The following is a 17,713-nucleotide window of genomic DNA, read 5'->3' on the forward strand; positions in this document are numbered from 1 at the left end:
TGTTACAAGTTGCTATAAACAGCCAGCTTTGGGAAGAGACACTGTGCTCACCTTCCAAAGGGTGACGGTCATTCTTTGGTAACTTGGGGGAGAGAGGAGCACTGTATGGAGGGGAATCTTGGGAATATCGCTTTGTACCCCGGCCTGGTCCCTGCAGAGTGCCGTCTAACGAACTGCTTCTGTCTAGGAAAAGAGAACAAGCCCTATTTAGGAGTGGAGATTTTCTGGGAAATTCAGCCCTGCCAGAGTCACTTGCGACTCTTGTGCACCGCCAGTCTGGTAACAGCCTGCTGAAACTGCAACCCAGCTACAGCTGTCAGCGCTTACCGTTTCGTACTTTGCTTTGTGAGTTTCACAGAGAAAAAGGGTGGGGATGAACCTAACAAGGATCTATAGCCATTTTTTGCCATGCTTCACCCCACATGGCACCTTTGATCAGCTTCATTTAATTTTTTCTCCTTCTGGCTCATCTCCCACATGATTCCTCCTCCACCCCAGTCTCCTCACCTTTTGGGCACTTGCAGCCCTCAGACAATTTGCAGACACTCTATGCCACAGGCACCATTTGATAAAACTGTACTTGAATTTTCAGTCTTTCCCTGAACGGCACCCCCAGCGTCACAGCTGTCCCTGCCACTCTTCTACCCCAGCGGTGGGGTTACAGGGCACCAAGTCGCAGCCACCCGGCACCGCAGGCACCGGGCCAGGCCGTGAGGCATCCCTCACAGATGGAAAATGCTGAGCACACAACGTCACTGCACGGATGGACACAGAGAATGGGACTGCTCACACGGACAGGACAGCAGCAACGACAGCGGCACGGCTGGTGGCAACCTTGCCCCGTGCGGGCACAGTGTGGGGTACAGCCAGCACGAGGCGATGCGTGCCAGCCTGCAGCGGGGACCCTGCACCAAGGGGTGAAATGCTGGGAGATGAATGCCAGGAGCCAGATGAGAGCCTGCAGCAGCTCGAGCCACTGGTGTGGGATGGGAGGGGACTGGAGGGGTGACAAATACGGCGAGGAGTGGGTAGGACCAGACACCAACGGAGATGTGTCACACCAAACGAAGACACAAAGGAAAGGATGGGTGGGAAGCACCAGGCAGTCACAGCTTAGTTGGCTAACGAGAAACATGAAGGTAGATAAAAGCACTTGTTTTATCAAAATCCTTTTGGGAAAGGAAAGAAGCTGCTTTTACTGAGGCCCCTGGACTCCCTACAACTATGGTCAAAAACCACCAAGATATTATTAGAAAGATTAGCACTGTCCTCAGGACAGTTCCCCATAAGAAACATTCACTGCCCAGACAGAGATGAGAAACAAATGCTCTTAGTAATGTCTTTGGATATTTTAAAATGTAGAATAGGATGCATTTCTTCACCAAACAGTCACAGAACCACAACAAAAGGTGATTTTTTTAAAGGTTTTATCTTTTATCTTTTTTTTTTTTGGGGGGGGGGGCAGGTATTTTTTAAAATTTTTGATTGTAAAAGTAATACAAACACACAGAAGGTCAGGTTGTTGAAAATAATCCAGGGAATTAGAAAGTAAATCAATGCAAATTAAAGGAAGGATAAACCAAAGCAGGTCTGCAGTCAGGGTTTCTCAGTTTAAATGGCCGTTTTTAAGAAAATACGGAAATAGATATGCACACACAGCTGCATGCTGTGGATCATCAGGAGAAAAAGAAAATGCCCTTAGTTCAAAGGACGCCTTAAACCTCTTGAATGTGTATTATCAGTGAGGGAAAGAGCTGGCAGGAAAGGACCCCACATCTAACTGGAGAGGGATCACTTAGAGAAGGATGCTGAGAACATGCAGATCATTTACAGGAAATGAAAGGGACCTGCTCAGCCAGGAGATGTACGCCTCAGAGGACAGCACGTACAGGGACGATGTGAACTTTGAACTCTGTCTTCTGACAACGCAAAGGAAAAGACAGCACTATGTCCTCCACTGCAAAAGTAACAAGTGTGTGGGTACAGAGCTAGAGGATGTCATGCAGAAAGGTAAAGACTGGGAAAAAAGCTTGTCCTTGTCTGCAAATTATGGATCAGCTTTGGGGAATATTTCACCTCCCTAACTTGGAAAGTTGACCATGCCAGCATTTGTGCTGCTAGGAGGGGCTCTGTTGCAGTCAGGCTCTGCTCAGCTCGTCCCATCAAAGTGGCCCCTTCAGGACACTGTAACTTGCCCTGGCTGCACTGCTGCTTCCTCCCTGTCTGCAGAGCATGGCTACGCAACGAGCCTCAGTGGAGATGTGCTTGGGACATCCACCTGAATCCAGACATACCAAAGCCACCTTCTGCTTTGCTTCCAATTGCAGCAATGTTGAACACTGGGACAAAGCCCAAAGGCTAACAGAAATGGGACAGGAATGAAAACACACACCATTGACTAAGAAGGAAAAATCAAATAACCAAATTTACTCAAGCTGGGGGGGGGGGGGGGGCATAAGGGTGCAGGAGGAAGCAGAAATAAAACAAGCGAGAAGGTGCATGGGTCTGCATCAGTGGGTCTGCAGCAGTGACTTCAAACAAAACTCAGTGATGGACTGCTCAGCAGGACTGGAAATACAGCGCTAGCATTTAAAAAGGAAGGGGAAAAACAATATAGGCAACTGAATGCTTATGTATGACCTCAGCAGTACTGCAAGGCTTCTCAGAGGTTCAGAAGGGAGGGTAAGTATAACATTGCACTTACACACAGCACATACAGCAGTAGGCACTCATCAGAGGTGACTAACCCAACAGCTTCTGTATCATTGAAAAATATCTCATTTATCAGACAACGGAAGCATGGTCAATCTCATTTACCTAGAATTCAGCAAGGCATTGGTCATAGAAGACCAACATTCAATATTTTATAATAGCTTTGGCACAGATCTTAGAAATTCGCTGATGAAATCTGCTGATGTCTTCCTAAGTTGGGCCAGACAAGACAGTATTTGATTAGAGAAAAAAATATAAAGAACAGAGTACCAGACAGGAGGTAAGTTCAGATGCAAAACGCAGATATGTATGTGACACATTAACCTGCAAGCTGTGAACTTGCAGCTGACAATGACGGATGGGAAGAACAGGGTACATGACCAGCATGGGACACCTGTCACCTGCTACAAGGACTCAGCAATGAAAAGTGGCTTCTTGTGAAGACGGTGGTGCCAGTGCTGTGGCACCAGGCCCTCACCAGATCTTCCCCAGAGTGCTGGGTAGCACCCTGGTCACCTCACTGAAGTCTGACCCCAAGCAACACTACGTGAGGAGAGCAGAGAGCGTTTCTTACTAGCACAGATGGAAGGCGAGCTCCCCTGCAGGATACAACTGCTTTCTAACGGCCTCCAGAAGGAGGGGAACTAAGTTAAGCTAAAAGACGATGTTAAGACGAGACGATACAGTTACCAAGTAGCCCAAGAATAAATTTGGACTAGAAACTAATTCCCAACTAATTAAAAACAGAGCTCCAGAGTTAATCGAAGCAATGCTGTGGTGTCCATAATAACAGGATCCCAACTCAGTGGTTCAGAGGGTTCATCCCGTCCATGTTTTCGGATAGCTCCAGATCAGACCTATCTGCTCACAGTATTTCCCAGCCCACTTCTATTCCTATCAACAATAATCAACTTTCCATTTTCTTGCAAATCCACAGTTTCCTGATGTGTAACTCGATCCATTCCTGCTGCCTTCTGTGGCTAGGACCTACAGAGACTGCGTGCCACGTCGCAACTCCATGGCAACACAGCCTGACCTACAGCTGCTGCAGGCTTCTTCTGCCCCAAGCACAGCCACGAGCCCCCCCAGCACACCGACGGTGGTGCTCGTGTCACGGTTAAGGGCATTTGTTCTGGGAACTGAGACCAGTTCCCACCAGTGACTGTTTTCTGGAAGAACTGGCCTGCTCAGGCACGTGAGTGCCTGAGCCACACAGGAAACAAAGCAAGACACACGGAGCTGGAGGTGAGTCCACGGCAGCCTTCTCACTCGGTTTCATTTAAGCAAATATAAAACCACATCCTCATTCTTCCATGACCAGCACTAAGCTCTAAACGTTATTGGTACTGTTTTTTTGCCCTCACCAGAAATCACTGTAATGCACAGATGTTTATCATCTTTCAGGCGCTTAAGAGAGATGTTAGATCCCTGAGACATCACTGTGAACTAGAGGACTAGGGGTTATCACCTCTCTAGACTGTGGTTAATCTTTAATCCCTGCAAACACTCTAACAAAGAGCTCCCAGTGGGCAGATCTCAGGACTGTGCCACGTTTGGTGCTTGCCTGTGCTTCCCCCGCTTTTCCTCCTACCTTCCTGCCCTGCCAGGCAGCCCTGCCCTTGGTGCAAGACACCCGTGACATCCCACATCAGCTACGAGCCCCATGCGGGCTACAGGACCCTCTCCACCCTCACCTGCTGCCATGCCCAGACACAGGACCCTCTTCCTCACATTCTGGCTTTGCTCTATTTCATGATGAGAAGGTAGATCCACACAGAAACATGGAAACATTTCTTCTAATTGGGGGTCAGCTAGAGCGGTAACCTCTAGTTCCAGCAACTAGTCCAGCCGCTCCACTACCTGCCACAGCAGCCAACCAGCCTCCTACAGCTCTCCTTACACCACAGCAAGAATCCCTGCTCCTGGCCCTGCACAGCTCCAACTTGCAGGCAGCCGCTCAGCGCCAGAGGAAGCTGAGGACACTCACCTGAGACCCTCATGCTCTTAGCACTGTTGCCATTCCCCTCCCCAGACACATGTGCTTTGAACACCAGCCTGGCCATGCCTCCCAGCTGGTTTCACCATCCTCACTGATGGCTCCTGGAAGCACAGGAGTGAGAGGGCAGCAGGAGAGAGCAGAGAGGCAGGGGAGCAGAGCACAGAGAGCAGAGCACAATGCACGAAGCACTAAAGCACCAGGTGCCTAAGCCTCACACTTTTCAATCTTCCCTTAAGTAGTTTTTCCTAAGACCTTATCCTTTTCCATTAGAAATTCTTCTTGCTCTTTACGTAAGAGCCATAATTATCCAAAGGATTTACTCTGAAAGACCTCAAATGGTACAACAGTTATTCACTGGCTTGGAGAGTGAAGGATGCGTAACAGGAAAGCAGATCAGCACGAGACATTTGTCAACCATGTACCGAGGGTGTAGATAGCATCTATCCTCTTCACGAGCAGAGCTCCTACAGGATTAGCTCCCCCAGAGCCCCACAGCCAGCCCTGGGAGGCAGCTGTCGCCCCGGGGTTGCTGCCACCACATAGCACTTGTAGGGAAAACTACTGCTTTTCTTGTTTCCCAGTGCTTTCATTTAAAAGCAGTTTTGCAGCCTGATGATTTGCATCGTGGCATGAGCTATCTTGCCAGGGGTGTGCTGCTTCAACGCAGTGGAGCATTAGCCTCGCCAACAAAAACAAAGCCACCTTTGCCTCGGATAGCTGCAGCGTGTTTCCATCCCTGAGCAGGCTGAGCTTCCGCTGAGGGCTGGACTGCTGGCAGCAGATTCGTAGCCACGCTGGAAACTGCTCAGGTAGGATTTAATTAAATTCCTAATTACAGTTTACCTACTACTTGTTATCACTCTTCCATTTCTTATGCAAAGGCTTTCACTAATTCCTAGCTGGATGAAGTCACTCTAATCAGATTACAGGAAGCGGGAAGGACCGGGGGACGAGGAGAGGAGGGAAGACAGGGAGACAGCACGGATGAACGGAAACCTACAGGCAGAGATGGAAATCGGACTGACAGGCAGAAAATAAGGCAACTTGAATGCTAAGCGAAAAAGAGCCCTGTGGGCATGTGAATGACACTGCTGCGATGCGATGAACCCTGCAGAGAGGGCTCGGAAACACGCTCCTGCCTCCTGAGTTAATGATAAAATCTGGGTTAAGGCGCGGAGCACCTGGGGTCCCTACAGTGCCGCCCCCGCCCCAACTCCTACCTGGTAGATACCTGTCGTGGTCGTACTCGTGTGAGCGCTGCATGTGGCTGTTCTGAGTGAAAGGCTGGTTCCCAAAGAGGTTGTCACTGCGGAGATTGTGGCAGAGCTTCTCCAGGAAGCGGAGGACGTAGGTGATACTGTTTACTGCTGGCAGGTTCAGAGTGTGCTGTTCCCGATCAAACACAGCTGGAGACAGAAACAAACAGAGCCCAACACGTAAACCCCCAGCAAAGGCAGGAGACTACGCCCAGGGCTGCACAGCCAGCTTCTGTATCTCAGCATCACTGGTCTAGACTAGAGCAAACAAAAGCCACTGCCTTCCGCTGGCTGGGCGCTGGCGAGCTCGCCTCCCTGGGACAGGCTAAAACCAGCCTGCTGCACCCGCTGTCAGGACCAGGCTGCACGGCTGCGAAGCCGCGGTACCAGGAGCAGAAAGGTGCTCAAGGAGGGGCCTGCACTCCCGCCATCCGGGTCAGCCGGGGCTTAAGAGTAAAACTAAAACTCGGGGGTAGGGGAAGAGAAGCTTCGCGGTACCGCTTTTCCTTCCACTAGGAGTTGTGCAAGGCCCCCCGTTCCGTCCCCTGCTGGGGTCCAGGCAGTGCCGGAGGTGACGCACAGCGCTCCCCAGGCTCGCAGCAGCAGCTGGGCCTGGAGGACAAGCTACTGCTCTGCTCTGCATCAGCCGCTAGCTGTTGCTTCACTGACACAGATGTCTGGCAAGAAAGAGAAGACAGAAATCTTCTGTCTGCCCCTGGCCCATGACTGTACCAAGCTTCAGGAGAGACATCTTCCAGCGACTGAATTCTTGCAATGACATCTCTGAAGGCAAAGTGCTGCAGGCCAGTTCTCACCTGAGATGACCTCTCCCCCGTGGCCTTGTTTTAAGAAGGAGAAGACAGTTTTCTGATGATAAGCGCAATCAATGCAGGCCTGCACTGCTTGCTGCAGGACAACAGAAGCTCGAGCTGGTCCAAAATGATCCGGCAGCTGCTGAACTTTCTTCTTGTCTAGGTGGGGCCCAGTGCTGCCGTTCTTGTTCAAGTAAATGCAAACTGCCAAGATGAGAAACGTGTTTGCCATTAACCCACTCAAGAAATCAAGAAACAGATGCCTAAAATCCAGCCTGAGGGATAGAGATGCCCAAGTTTTAAGACTGTAAAATCACTCACAAAGTGTGAGCGAATCCATCACCTGCCTGCCTGCAACCTAACGACAGAGACACTTTTAGGGGGGAATCACCTCTCACACCTTCCTGCCTCATCATGCTCACCTTTCACACTGCTGCTATTACACCTATGCTTTCCCCAGTGCTCAGGCTCCCAAAGGCAGGCTGCAGTGTGGTTCCTGGGCCAGAAAGGTAAAGTGGCTGAGATGTTCAAAGGAAATGAAGGAATGCAGCCCCAACTCCGGGGGGAAACTGGGTTCTTTGGGTTCCTCTGAAAATTGCGTTCTGGGGAAACAGAGGGCTCTACCCATATCCAGTGTCTGAACATATAAAACCCATCTTCGCATTAGACTTTCCTGCCCAGGTTCACCTTTGGCTGTATCTCAGTCATAGCAGAGCACATGCTTTGCACTGGCTGCTTCTATTCCTCCCCTTCTCTCTCTTGTCCCTGCTTGTCTGGCTGAAGCTGAACAGCCCATGGCCACTGCTGCTCAGCAGGAGCTGTTCTGCACCTTGCTCTCTTCAGCAGCTGTGCCTGGCACAGTTTTGGAGAGCCCATACTATGAACTCCTGAGTGCAGCTGCTCACAGTACTGCCTCTAGGCTGTATGGGCCACACGAAGTGCACTTTGAGGGCTTTGGAGTCACTAACATGCAGGTGACAACTCAGGGAAAGGGAACTCTGCATTTGTCAGATGGACTTGCAATCCTCCTATGGCTTCATATTTCCAGTATGGATAAATGAACAGCTGGTCTGAGCTCACGTGCCTCTTTTCCTCCTGACACACTCTGAGTTAGGCCAGCCTTTGTTTGTGGAATCTTAAGGTTTGCTGGTTTGTGTGTTTGTGAAGAAATGGGAGTGCTGTGGCGTGCCACCTCCTGACTGCTGCAGCTCCTAACTGTGCAATCTTTTCGAGGATGCAGTTCGAGACCCTTACCTGTGGGAGCCTGCATGGCAGAGCTGGGGATTGTAGCAGCGTCCTGGGGCACAGTGCTTGTGTCTGGTTCTGGGGTACTGGTTGTTGGAGAGGTGGGTGCTGGGTTCAGCAATGTCCTAGGTTTCCTCTGCAGAAAAAGATGAGGATATTTCTCCTTTTATCCCTGCTCTCCTATACCACCCATGATCACTACACTCTCTTCTCTGCATCCAACAAACAAGGCACTGTGGAACATGACATACTTCTGATGGCGATGACAGGAAGTTTCAAGAACCTACTTAATCAATATGTGCACATTCTAGAAACCACGATCCTCGAAAAAATAACAAGCCTGAGATCCGCCACCTCTGCTTGACTTGACTCTGCTTGACTAGCTACACATGATGGACAGAAGAGCTTATTCCACCATTTGGCCAACCTGTCATGATCATAGCATTTGCCGTGCTACTTCACAGCTAATGCAGTTCCAAAGACACGGTTTCTTGATGGAAATGATCTTTAGGACACAGACATTCTCTACAACTCTGAGGCTGGACTCGGAGGGATATTCCCAGCCCCACACACCCCTCTGGTCTCCTACTTGCTGCAGTCACACAGCCAGAGGCTGAGACAAACGTGCACAAATACACGCATGCACCATCCCATGGCAGAACTTGCAGCACCTGCTTTTCACCCGCCTGCATCAGCATCAGCTTTTACCTTACTGCCAGGCTTTGGGCCTCTCTTTCTGGGGAATTTCAAAGGCTCCACTGACTTGGAGGGTGTAGGCATGGGGTGATGGATTAGCGCTTTGGTCGTTCGACCACGCTTCTTCCCTGTTTTGCGACGCCTTTGCCCTTGTTGATGCCCCAAAACAGTCTTTGTGCTACTGTGCATGCTAGGTTTCTCCGAGTTTACTTCGGAGGCAGGTAAAGGGCTCTTTGGAATCACAACTGAAATAAAAAGAGAAAAAGCAAATATAATTAAATCAGGCGAGAATGAAAACAAGAGCAGCCTCCATCTTTAAACAGTGTCATATGGAAAAACCTGGAGTAGTCACAGTCCCCTGAGTGGAGGCTACTGCTCTCCATGCCAGAGTAAAAACCAAATGCACTGATCCGGGGTTCAGCACCTGAGCTGTGGGGCGCTGTGGCTTAGCCTGGGCAGGCTGAGCTCTGGAAGGATCGCACTTCCAGCCATACCTTCTTCCTGAAAACAACTGGCACTTACAGCTCTTCCATCTGCAAGTGGAGACCTGCCAGAGATCAGGTAAGATGCTCTGAAAGCATTCCTAGGGGAAGGATCAGTCAAGACCTGCCTGACAGTACAGAGCCAGGGCTGTGCTGGAAATCCCCTTTCTCGAGAGGCTGAGGTCAGATTTGCTCTGTCCCTAAATTACCAGTGAACAGCAGGGGAAGGCACCACTATGTCCTTGATTCCTGCAAGGACGACTGCTCCCAGCCCAAAGCAACAGCTCCTATCTCAGTTACTTCAGCTCCTCTCATGTACTGCCAGAGGTGAGAGATGAGACAGTATCTGGCTGCAGACAGCACATGGTCCGATCCTTCTTAACTTCTCAAGCTTTCCACGACAAAACCAGGTTTTTCTGGAGTATTTCCCCCAAATCCCCTGCATTTGGTCATTCATCTTTCCCAAGCCCCACTAAAGGCTGGAGATGAGCTGGCCCAGTTCAGCAGACCAATGCCTCTTTAAACTTCTGCTACAAGAAAACAACACAGCCCTCCTATATTTTGAAAACTGCACGGCGACATTTATGATGTCTCATTTCTCAGACCTGGAAACCTCACTGTGTGTTCAACATGGGGGCTGTGACTTCAAAAAAAACACAACAACAACTTCCACCTTTTGACGTGGGGTGCGTTATAGATAAGAAGAAAACCTTGGCAAGGAAAGCAGAGATTCATAGAAGAGCGATACCAGGATGGCAAGCGGCACCAGCAGTGACAACTGTGGGCGCATAAGGAGAATGTAAGGTTCTCAAATGAGAGCTTTACAAGCAATCACTCTAAGCAAGGACAAAGAAAGCCCTTCCTGTCGACAGCTCGGGAGCAGCTAACAGCTGCGTCCCAGGTTTCAGGGGTCTGGAGAGGATCCCTGGGCTGCGGGGTGGCAGCGGCAAGGCAGGAACAGGAGCCCCGGCAGCCCCAGGGCAGGGAGCTGTTAACTGCTTCGCTGCGGCATGGCTGCTGGGGAGGGTTTGCGTACGGCTCCATCAGCAGCTGCTTGCTTTGGCCTTACACAAATGAGCCCCTGGAAGTGGAGGATCCTGCTCTGCTCCTCCGGTCTGACTGTGCTTCATTCACCAGCTTCCACGCTGGAGGCCTCCCCTGAGAGCAGACCTGTGCCTGGCTGCCAGCTCCCGGACACCCACAAACTGTACATTCAGCTCAAAAACAGGGCATTTTGCTGCCTCGCTGGGCAGGACCAGGAGACCTCCCACATGCCAGGCATGTCTCCGGTCCATGCTGCCACCAGGACACCAGCCTCCAGAAACTAGCCCCACTCTGCTCTTCAGGTGAGCAGGGCAAGAGTTACAATGCCCTCAAATTCTTTTATTTTTTTTTTAAATCTTTATCTCCTTGCCTTTGTGCACTACATGCACTAGGGCTGTGTGTTGGATTCTGCTGATAAGCTCGCAGTCATTGAGTGATTTACCTAAGATTTACCTCATTTCCGAACTAACATCTTCTTGTGCCAGGTGGATACAGTGAGTGGTGGCAGAAACAGAGTTGAGGGATTTTGCTGCTCTGTGTCTAAGATAATAACACCAACAACAGTGCTACTTCTCTGGCAAGAAAAGGAATGCAATACACAAATGCTCGTTACTGTGTCACCCACTGAGCTCCGTGAGCAGAGAGGAGCAGCAGGGCCAGGTATCCTCGGCCAAATCGCTGTGCCTCCAGCCTTACATCTGCACAGCTGACTTCAGCCAACGAGTGTTTGTGTAAAGGGATTTACTAGAACCCTGTCAGTTGATAGAGCACGGATAAACATGGGTAAAGAACTCAGTACTTTAAAGAAACTTCCAAACATCAAAGCGATGTGTAAAACAAAGTGGGAGGCATTTTGTTTGCACTCTGCAGCAGCACTAAGTGTCCGAACAAAGCTGTGCCATAGCGAGGTTTCGCTAAGTTTCAAGAGAAATCAAGGGTTCTACAGACGAGCTGTGAAGCAACCTGAGTTACCAGTAAAAAAAAAAAAAAAAGAAGAAAAACAAAAAACACACCACAAAAACAGAAACAGTAAATTTGGAAAGTTAGGATGCCATGAACAACTGCTGAACTGCACCCTCCCCAGCTTGAACCGCATCTCAGAGAAACCCCAGTGCCAGGGAAAATGCAACTGACGTCAGGCGGATTCCCAGTTTGCATGCTTTCACTACAGAATTTTGTAATAAAAAGTCATTTCTGGGGGGTAGAATAAATGCTAGAAAGTTCCATTGTCCACTTCAGTCACAAAGATATTAAAAGTAACATTAATTTAATGTTAAGCTTTACCACTCACTGCTTTCTTTTTAGGGAAATAAAAGCCCCTTACATGGTACGTGCAGAGCACACGGCAATTTCTTTCAGCCACAGCAGAGGAGATTGCACTGAGGCTGCTGCCATGACAGCCCATCCTTGCCACCGCCCTGTGCTAATTCATTTCATAAAAAAACACCAGCCTGTGCTAATTCACGTCTCTTGTCCCTGCCAGACGTACTGAGCCACAGACCATCAGCTTTTGAAGGAGACAGCAGCCACTCGGGGAGATCTGTGCTGTACCAAAAACCACAGGGCTCCGGCTGCTCGCGCTGCTTGAGCCCTTGCGGTGACCAGCTGTCTCCTAAGGGAGCCTAAGGTTTTTCAGTATGTGCCTGCAAACTTTCCTCCAGGATTTCAGCCCCTGATGGTACAAGGATGGGGTGAGGATGCAGGCGGGAGCTGCTTGTCCTGCAACTGCAAACCACTGCCCACATACCCTTACCTGCCAGAAGCTGCAGTTTTTGGGTCTCATTCAGCCGGTGGTGGTGCCAGCCCAAACATAAGCAGCTGCCAGGGCCATCCCCATCTCATGTCCCTTGTCCCTCATGCTCACCTTCGCCCTGTGTTGCGCCATCAGGAGAGCCAAATTTTCTTAAAGTTACTTGAGGCCCTCTTCAAAAATCAAGTTTGCTGTCACTGAGAAATGCAACCTCTGCCTCTGGGCTTTGGTGCTCATATGGGCTCTGAGTAACCGAGCACAGCTCCAAAGCTGGCCTTGCTTTAGGCATGGACCCAGGCCTCCTATGGTCCCTTCCAACCTGCATCATTCTCTGAACTCATGGTTAATCATTTCAGCCCGTTACTGGAACGGAGAACTAAAGAGAGCAATTTTTCTGCTGCTTCAGCTCGCTGAGCTGTCTTGCTTTGGGTTGTACAGGCACCAGGACCTGGAGGGATGGAACCGCTCCTTTGGGGCTGGTATGGGAGCAATTTGCCTGCAATGAGGATCATCGCCCTGCAGATGCAGGATCAAGACTGCTGAACTCGGAGGCAAAGAAAAGACTGACATCACTAATTGGTTTATTAATCATCAAAGGATTAGTTTAAAAAGAAGTCCCAAGCTTCCTGCAGAAACAAAGAGATTTGACAGAGAATTCAAGACTATTTCCTAATGCCAAAATATCCCCTGCCAGTCAGCACATGGCTGCAGCAGTACCTGCAGCTACACACCACACTGTTACTCAAACTGTTATTTACTGGACACTCTATAAAACATAAGTTGCTGCCCACACTTTGAGGTTTTGCTAATCATACTAGAAAGCAGCATTTGTCACTCATCAGCTTCTCAGGCTTGTCTGAGCTTGAAGACGACAAATTTATGTCCTTGTGGTAAGAATAACAAAGCCAACACATGTAATAAAATGTGGAACAGAAGGGTTTAGGATGGAGAAGAGTTCCCTACCTTTCTGTCCATTACACCAGCTAATTACCAGTTTGCATTTTACTAACAGCCGCTGGACCACAAAACCTGACATCTCCATTTTATGTGCTAAGGGCTCCTGAACTCGGATGCAGCTGTAGGTCATGTACCCTCCCTCTGGGTATTGCAGTAGTGACCACTGAGGTGTAAAGCAGGCAGTTTATGAGAAGACTGAAAATGACATTTGTACCCATTGTAAAGCATCTATGAGGAACACCCTGTAGGGCACACCCAACTGCTGTTTTTTTTTTGTGCTCCAGCTTCAGCACTGTGTGGTCAGAAGCACGAAGCAAAGATATGGGTTACAGAGACACATTTAAGGTAAGCGTAATTGCCAACACCCTGCTGAGAATTGGCTGAATCCTCTGGATGCAGCCATCCAAACCCAGACCTCCTGACAAGAACCAGCACTCAGTGCCCGTCTGAGAGCAAGATGTGCAAACTTCAAACCTCTGTGATTCTTCTTGAAGCAGAGGCTGTTATTATTGTCCACCACAAGCGCATGCAGGAGCTAAACCCGGGCTCCAGGAGGGCTCCAGGTTTGACGCGTCCCAAGCTCTCAGCAGCTGGGCAGCCAGAGCAGAGGGGCAAGGGGCAGAGCGCAGCTGGGAGACGCAGGTGCCCTGGAGCACAGCAAACGTGCACTGTCCTCCACATCCTGGAATTTAGAAGTCAGAATCCAATTATTCGCATGATCTAATATTTCCTGCAGGGACTCCAGCTTGAAATGGCTGTTTGACCTAAGGCTGAGAGACCAGAGGATGTACCTAATACAACAGTACAAGAGGATCCAAGCGCTGCATGATTCAGCATGTTCTAGATGTTCTCATGATCAGTTACCTTAATTCTCAAAGATGCTTTTTTTTTTTATATATATCCCCTAAACCACAAAATTTGTCTAGTTTTTGACTACTGAGGCTTGCTGGGAGCTATGAAGTGCTTTATTCAATGTCCCCCTCCCGGATCTGACTTGCCAGTGGTGACATGGCAGCATGCACAAAAACGGAAAACCATTCACCCTAAATCTGTCTCTGTGCTATTAGCCCTGATGATCAGGACATTTGTCACTCTCACATGTATTTTTGGGCAGGGCAAGCACACGAAGAAGAGTGGTTACTAAAAACCAAAGCAATGCCTTATATACATTTGCTGTACCCAAGATGGGCTATGAACACTCACCACGACAGTGTCCCATTTCTTAAAGGCTTCGAAATCTACAAGTTCTGCCAGAGCTGCAGTTTTCTTATTTTAATTGTCTGCATGTGCTTCGATGAGCACTGTGCACTGTGGATGCCACCACACATCCCACTGGTGCAAGCTGTGGCATTTTTATGGTTGCTTTATTTTTGTAAAGACATCTACAAAAAAGTCACACAAGTCACAGTGATGCTGGTATTAACTATTTGCTTTTTGCACAAGCCTTGCATTTACAGCTCTCAAAGCAGCATTCCTGTGCGTCTCCAGCCACTCTGGTAATTACTCGCAGCACCTTCCCAAGGCACTGTGGTGAGGGATTTACAAACCCCTCAGCAGCAGTCACTGTGCCTTGTGATGCATCTCAGACGTGCTGGGTAACACTGACAGCTGGAGGGATAGGCACTCCTCGAGTGCCAGACCAGTATTAGTACTGCAGAACATCCCAAGTGCCCTACCCCTAAGTAAAACCACGCATGGATATATGAAAAAGAACAACTCAAGACTGCAGTTGGCTCTTCTGGAACTAAAGAGCAGAAAACCCCTGTTCTGGACCCGCAGGGTCTGCTTATGCAAATCCAAACCCAGAGCTCACAACCCAACTCTGCACCAAGGCTTCCCCTCTGTGCACCACAGTCAGCTCCTTTCACCCTAACACTTGCCAAACCCAAGGAGGCAGCTTTAATGAAGCATGAAGTTCATTGGGCTAAAACATTTTCCCAAAAGAAAATGGAGGTTTTATCTGAAAACACAGCCCTCAAGATGAGTCCAACCAACCTGGGCAGTCAGTACAGCGTCTGTACCAGAAACCTAGGCTCACAAACCTGGGAAGGTGTGAAAGGGAGAGCAAGCACATGGATGGATGTGACACAGCCTGCCTCCCTTTCCACAAAGCCACATTATTCACCAAAGGATTTATAAGAGATAAAGAGCCATGGGATAAGAGGGAAGGTTTCTGCAGGGCTAAATCACTGCTTAGAAGAGGCAGGGGCAAATGGTTATTCTCACCAGGCAAGGGAGGCGAGGAAGTTTTCTAACAGTTCATGCTTTCCAGGGCAGGCAGGACACTGCAGCTCATGAGCAAGCTCCAGACAGCCCAGGACACTGAGAGCCAGGGCAACAGAGCAGCAGGTGACCTTGGTGACAACAGGTACAAAGCAGTGAGCGAGGGGAAAACCACTCCTTTCAGGTACAAAATGATGGGCTCTGAGGTGCGTGGTGCTCACTCAGGAGAGAGAACTTGGGCTGCAGGACCCATCACACAAGAACATCAGCTTTGGGCACAGCAGCAGCTAAAAAGAGATAGGACAAAGACTCAGCTTTGAGTGGCAGACGGCAGATCAGGACTGCTGGATGTCATGGTAGAAACCAACTGAATAAAAATCCTTATTATGCTTATAAAAAAAAAAAAAAAAAAAAAAAGGCAAAAAGCCACCAAACCTGCCGATGATCCCTGGATTCTCTTTTCCAATATTTCAGCTGCTCTGGGGATGTCCTCAGCCAGGGCTCAGCTCTGCCTTGTCCCTGCCAGGGCACCCCGAGCCTGCCCTGGGTAAGATGCGGGTAAGATGCGGGTAAGCAAACCCCCATCAGACGGAGCGTTTTGAAGAGTCCCATCTTAGGGACTTCCCCGCTAAGCATACGAAGACATCTTTTAATGTTTGTAATCGGTTCCTAGTAACTTTTCAGAGACAGCGATTTTTAATACACATCCCAATTCCTTCTCTGCTACGCAACTACACGATTACACATTTTTAGTCTATCCAGGGCCTTTCAAACACCATGGCACTGAGTGGTGACTTACAGTTACACCTCTGGGTACAGCACAGATCCCCTCCTGGAGCCCATACAGGCAGTCTGGTGGGAGAGCTGCCTGCCTGCTCTGCAAGGCAAGGTCCCCTCTTGCTGGCTGGAAGAAGCTGGCTGAGATGTCAGCTCTACCTGGCAGGCAGACTCACGAGGTTGAGCAAAGGACAAAGCTTGAGTACCACAGAGCTCACTCGCAAGGGTGGGACAGACAAACCAACCAGGAGGGAGCAGTGTGTACCCCGCAGGCAGGGACGTGGGCTTCACAGCTGCTGCTTCGTGCACCAAGAACCCAGAAGCGGGCTGAGGCAGGGACATCGGTCAGCGATGCTCTCCCACTTCCCCATTTTCCTGGATCCCCTGGTAGCAGCTAGTCATGTAGCAGTTCCTGGTGCTTTTAAACAACATAAACATACATGTGCAGATATTCCTGAACATGGGGGTGCGGTGCTTTGAGAGCTGGCACAACAAGTGTTACGGATGCGCAGCATAATAGACTTATTCATCAAGATGCCCTGGGGGCCAGCACGGTCCCCGTTCTGCTGATGGTAAAATAAACAGAGATAAGCGACTGGCTCATGATCAGACACAAAGACAGTGACAGCGCTGTGAAGGGTGAGGATGTGCAAATTGTTGTCCTCAGCAAAAGTCATTTTCAGTTTAGTGCTGAGCACATGGGTTAGTTCCAAAAGCCAGGTCTCCATTTCTCCCCAGTACAGGAAAGAAATGAACTGTTTTGCATCCAACTGGGTAGCTTTATAAAACAAATGGGTAAACTGAGTCATGCATTACTATTTTTTAAAAATAAACCGCAAAGGCTAGCATTCGGGTAAGGAAAAAAAGGCATCATGCCTGCCACCACTGATGAAGCCACGCAAGCTTCTCCCCAAAGAGCATCTCGTGAGCTCCTAAGCTCTCGGCACGTTAGCTGTGGAGCATCTGCACAATCGATAACAGACATCTCTCGCTGCCAGTTACACGGCTGCAGCTTGTAGGAGCAGCGCAATACTCCTTCAGCCCCTCTTCTCCCTGCCATCCCCTCTTCTTGCTCCCTGAAGGCACAGTGAAGGAGCAGAAAGACCGTGCTGGGAACAGAACCGGCCCAGGGATTTACACTGCAGAGAAAAATGGTAGGTTTGGACAGCAGGGCTAGACTTCCCATTGGCTCAAGGGATTTATCTTGTAGATTTGGATTGCACAGGAAGTCCTCAACAAAATTACAGCCCTCTCTGGGACAGCACTGTAATTTACACTATAGAGAGTACCCTTGTCAACCTTGAAAAAATGCTCATTTGTACAAGCCAGTGTCCGGCAAGATGTGCAGCCCCTGCAAAGAGCTCACAAAGCTGTTGGCCTTGGCTTGCACTCTTTGTGCTGGCATCGGGTTTTATTTCTCCAGTGCTCACACCGCTTAACTCTGGGCCCGATTCTGCAAGGACAATCAGAAGCTGCTGCTTGGCTGGCACAGCCCAGAGCACAGGGGCCACCAAACTCAGTCAGCCTGGAGCACAGGTTCTCCTTCAAGCCCAACCACCAACCACCAGGTCAGAGAACAAGGACCCCACAGGGAATATGGTTCAAATGCAAAGGACAAGCAAATGCCACATTTGTCTACAACCACCCTCTTCATAACTGAAGTCAGAAGTTTTCCCCCAAGCTCCATCCTGGTACCTCTTACCACAAATAAAGTGGCTGCAACACAGCATGGACTCTTCCTTGTTATAAGCCCTTAAATA

The 17,713-nt window shown here is 49.4% G+C and overlaps 1 protein-coding gene across 9 annotated transcripts in view; it reads right to left on the reverse strand.

The window, feature by feature from the left end:
* SCMH1 (Scm polycomb group protein homolog 1) overlaps positions 1–17,713 on the reverse strand; it is a 69,180-nt gene that overhangs the window by 9,983 nt on the left and 41,484 nt on the right. For 6 of the 9 annotated variants that reach the window (XM_032202325.1, XM_032202319.1, XM_032202321.1 and 3 more), the window contains 5 exons: positions 8,733–8,965; positions 8,034–8,160; positions 6,783–6,983; positions 5,932–6,117; positions 52–183 (listed from right to left, as the gene is read on the reverse strand). In XM_032202325.1, the coding sequence (XP_032058216.1) occupies positions 52–183; positions 5,932–6,117; positions 6,783–6,983; positions 8,034–8,160; positions 8,733–8,965 (879 nt within the window). The remainder of the gene's footprint in view (positions 1–51; positions 184–5,931; positions 6,118–6,782; positions 6,984–8,033; positions 8,161–8,732; positions 8,966–17,713) is intronic. The other 3 variants (XM_032202327.1, XM_032202326.1, XM_032202328.1) reach the window with 2 other exon arrangements.

The sequence above is a fragment of the Aythya fuligula genome, chromosome 23 (assembly GCF_009819795.1).
Source record: "Aythya fuligula isolate bAytFul2 chromosome 23, bAytFul2.pri, whole genome shotgun sequence".
Classification (NCBI taxonomy): domain Eukaryota; kingdom Metazoa; phylum Chordata; class Aves; order Anseriformes; family Anatidae; genus Aythya; species Aythya fuligula.